General features: G+C 40.9%; 1 protein-coding gene across 1 annotated transcript; it reads right to left on the bottom strand.

The window, feature by feature from the left end:
- Positions 1–294: 294 nt before the first annotated feature.
- snai2 (snail family zinc finger 2) lies at positions 295–2,907 on the bottom strand. Its single transcript, XM_041189066.1, has 3 exons — positions 2,640–2,907; positions 1,765–2,355; positions 295–964 (listed from the first exon to the last, which is right to left on the bottom strand). The coding sequence occupies exons 1-3, from the start codon at positions 2,716–2,718 to the stop codon at positions 783–785; spliced, it is 852 nt and encodes a 283-aa protein (XP_041045000.1). The 5' UTR covers positions 2,719–2,907; the 3' UTR covers positions 295–782.
- Positions 2,908–4,494: the final 1,587 nt, after the last annotated feature.

The raw sequence follows: 4,494 nt of genomic DNA, 5'->3' as shown, positions 1-4,494 counted from the left end.
ATGGGCGAATATTTAACGGCCTGTTTATCTGTTAAATGTTTCTTAAGGGGTACAAATTCAAATTACTCTCCAGTTTGTGAGACACCTCAACAGGAAAATTATTATTTCCTGTACCGTGTCCTGTGCATTTGTTCGTTAGTCCAAATGCCTTACAGCTTTGATGTGAAACAGATGGTAATTAGCAGCCAGGGTTTAACAGAAATAAAACCCATCCTGTATGGACATTTGTATATTGAAGTCTGTCTGACGCCTGACATCCATTTCTTGACATTTAGTAGACGGATATGACGGTAACATGTTTTAAAAGGTTTATTATAAAACGTCAAAAACATGTTCATTTTTTAAAAAAAAAGTGAATGGAAAATACATAGCTAAACATATCAAAGTGCAGGTTGCTTTTAACTTGCACACATTTAAGTGTCTTGGTGCACTACTGCATTTAGTTCATTTTCATACTGAATACATCCAAATACAAAAATAGAGCATTTACATCATAAAAACGTGATGTGCAGCCACATTGACAGAAGGCACATAATGGATATTACAGAGTATCCCAAATAATATTGCATTTCATAATGCTGTACATAGTTTGAACATTCTTAATCATAGCCTCTGTTTTTCAAAACTTTTACCAAATTGTAAATTATAAAAGTTGCTTCAACAATTTCAAAATAATAAAATCTTGATGGAACAGAGCAGTTGGATGCTTGGATAGTGAATGTGAAAACAGAATTATCATTAGTCCTTATTGTAATTCATGTCCTTATTATAATTCATGTTCCTCAGTGTGCTACACAGCATCCTGATTCTTCATGTTTGTGGAGAAGAGACATTCTGGAGAAAGTTTTGGCACAGTTTTTGCACTGATATTTTTTCACATCCGAATGAGTTTGTAGATGAGCTCTCAGGTTAGATCGATCAGCAAATGCTCTGCTGCAGTGAGGACAAGAGAATGGCTTCTCACCTGAAAATAGAGGAAATCATATTCAATTATTTTAATTTAATAAATTTGAAGTGTCTTTCTTCTTTCTTCATGTTCATCAAATATATTATTGCAAATTATTTAACATTGGTTAATGTGTTTTTTAAGTTTAGGTAAATTATTGAATCTGTAGAATTAGTATCTGCACAAAAATACTTTAATAGTACTGTTATAATGAAAATCTTGTGACGGGTTAAAAAGGGAAATCAGCCACCTGAATATTAGTGGAAGAGCAGATGAGATGAAGGTGCTGATGGTGCCAACTGGTAGCAGGTGCATTCAGACCCGAGTCCTGTCAACATCTCAGTGCTTCTTACATTAAAAAATCACTTCGTACAGATAACACTGGGAATACAACCTGCAGACCAATCTCAAACTTGGCAGCCACAACATTTCACGACTTCTGTTGTGTCTTCAGGGCGGTTTAATAGAGGCATGCTTACAAATCTGCCAACGTTTATCCAAACTATCTTGCTAAATTCAATTTCAAAATAAATTCGCACAATTTTTGAACAACTTCGGATCTGTTCATTTTCTATCAACTTTAAATGTGTGTTTTTAGGGGAGAGCAGCAGTCGCAAACTCGACGAGAGTTGACCCTTTAATATATTTTAAAGGAATATTCGAGTTGATCTGGTAAAGTGCCACGAATATCCACCAATGGCATAACGTAGCTGAGTGCGTTTAATATTTCCCTCCTGATCTTTTAAAGCAGGCAGACTAAGTGGTTCGCCTCACTGGGGGAAAAAAAAACATTCCGTTACACTTCGGGCTTTACTCACCCGTGTGTGTTCTGATATGCCCTTGCAGTAGCCACGGTCTGGAGAACGCCTTGCCACAGATTTTACACACACAGGGCAGTGTGTGGGTCCGGATGTGCATCTTTAATGCTCCCAAGCTGACATATTCCTTCTCACAGTACTTACAGCTGAAGGATTTGCGAGTCTGAGCGTCGCAGTGTAGCTGTTTATGTTTGGCCAGTCCTGAGAAAGTTGAATAAGCCTTGCTGCACAAGTTGCACTGAAACTTCTCGGCGTCCACGCCGTGCTCATCCGACACTTTGGGATGAATTCTCTCCTCCTCGTCGCTGATGGAGCTCTCCGAACCATTGGGATCCCTGTGGAGCCGATCAGAATTAGACTGTTGAGGGCTGAGGCGTCCCGCTGGGCACAGGCTCCCGTTACTGAGGGGCGAGGAGTGAGCGGATGAGTATTCCGAGGCAGGTGCAGGGTCACTGGGGACAGGAGAGGGGATGAGCCCGGAGCAGACGCTACTCCACACACTGACAGGATTGTAAGCCCCAGAGCTGAGGATCTCCGGCTGAGGAATGACTGGCATTGGGTAACTCTCATACAGGAACGGAGAAATGATGACTGCAAGCAAAATAAAAACACGCGTTGATACACCCAAATTCATCAAGATTATAAAACAGCTCAATAGCTGAATCTACTCGAAATTTCAAAGAAAACGACTTCAATTGATCCATCTCACCCATTGCTGCCACTAAGGAGTACAGGGTTCGAAGCCAAGTACATTCGCTACAAACTTACAACGTCGTTCAAAAAAAAGTCACTCAGCAAAAGTTGCATCAAACTTCAGAATGCATACTGTATATATCGTGTTCTTTTATAATTAACATAGGAAGACTATAGTTTACCTGTTTGCGTGTCCAGTTCGCCGTAATTTGGTTTTTTGTTGGTGCTAAAATGTTTCTTAACTAGGAAAGATCGCGGCATCTTGGGGAAAGGGGAGTGTTGCGGAGGAGGGGTATTATTTTCTGTAAAATAATCCTGGAATGGAGGAGTGTTAAAAAAAAGTTGCCCCCCGCCCCCCCAGTTGAGAGGGTTTCAGGGTGAGGAGCCGATGTGGTGGTGCTGGTGGTCTTGCAAGAGGCAGTGCAGCAGTGCAGAGTGCGGCCGCATTCCTGCAATGTGCTGTAAATAGTCAGGTGCAGGGGGGGAAGGCGCACGCGCGCCTATTTGCATCTGTCGCCTCGGCTGACCAATGGCGTGCCGCCTTCTGCGGGCCGCGAGGAGGGGCGCTGGGCGGGGATTGGTGGAGCCTGAGCTCGCGCCAAGCGACAGGTGCTGGGATGTCAGAAGCTGCGGAATGGCGCAGGGGCGTCGTGGCGAGTCGGTGCTGTTGGGACTTGTTGCCCTGTTACCGAGCGCACATTCTTCTCCCAAATCATTGCCCCGGCTCATGCAAAGTCTGTCTCTCTCTGCTTTCAAATGGGACCTTCCTTATTGTCGAATGAATAAAAACCATGCCACTTTTCAAAAAGTCAGAGCCTCGCAAGACAAATCTGACAAGACATGGGGAAAATGCCTGATTTTTAAAAACAGAATGTTTCATTTGAAAGGGAATGTGCAAATCAGTGTAAAATATCGTGACCAATGCATTAAAGAAAAACATCCCAAAGTAGTGCCAATCTGCCTCTGTAAATCTGGGATTCCTAACGTGCAAATCGTACACCACTCCATAATTAGCTGTTTACGATGAAGGACAAGTTGATTAAAAGTAGTGGAACTGGAGACATTTATTTAACATTTTACATTATCTGATACTGATTACAAATTCGATACCAAAGAATAAAACTGAAATCTAGAGGGCACCTAGTATTTGCATCTCTGGTGTTGAGGGTGGTTGCGAATTAGTGACGTTCCATTGCGTCTATCGATATTGCGCTTCAGTTTAAGAATATGCACGATTGAATAGTCAAAATATTTTTGAAAATGTGCATATAACAATGTATGTATGTGATGCATGTATGTAATGTAAAGATTAACTTGGTAACAGGGTAGGCTAAAAACCTTATTAAAATGTGCGCACTCGAACTTCGAAAAGAAACTCTAGTTTTGGGACAGAGGTCTACAATACGATTTCATATGAATGTCCAGCAAAAAGTTTGCATGGAGAGAAAAGGAAATGTATCTTTATGAAATTGTTCCATTATCTCCACGCAGTAAATGTACAAGAATATTAACGGGAAATAAAACAAATGGTATTTTTAACTGATCGGTGACTACGGGAATAAAAACTTTTTTTAGAACGGTACTATGAGCAGTGTCAAATGATGTTTTATTTAAGCAGGAATTCTTAAAAACTTCATGCATTTGGTTCGCTTCAAACAAAATCCAAACTTGGAATGCGAAAGCTTAGCAAAAGCCATAGGACTCCTGATCTGGAAGTGTTACAGAAAATTAAACACTCGTAACAACCGTTTAATAAACTTCTTTAAAAACTGATCTTGACGTGCAGTTCTTGAAGCAACGATACCTGTCTTTTTGTAATGCAGATTGATTACAAAGAAGTAAGAATTGCTCATTTAACTCCGATGTATCGGAACTACAGATGTTTTATAGGATAACATTCTTCCGCAAAAGAACTTTTTGAAGAAGCGACTGCGCGCACCTGTCTAGCCACACTGTCCAGACTGTTGTCGGGTAGATTACATACGGAACAGTTCAAGGAGGGAGGGAAGACTATCAAATCAGGCAGATTCTGTAAAC

Source organism: Carcharodon carcharias, chromosome 6 (genome assembly GCF_017639515.1).
Source record: "Carcharodon carcharias isolate sCarCar2 chromosome 6, sCarCar2.pri, whole genome shotgun sequence".
Lineage (NCBI taxonomy): Eukaryota > Metazoa > Chordata > Chondrichthyes > Lamniformes > Lamnidae > Carcharodon > Carcharodon carcharias.
This window is presented reverse-complemented; position numbering and strand designations above follow the sequence as displayed.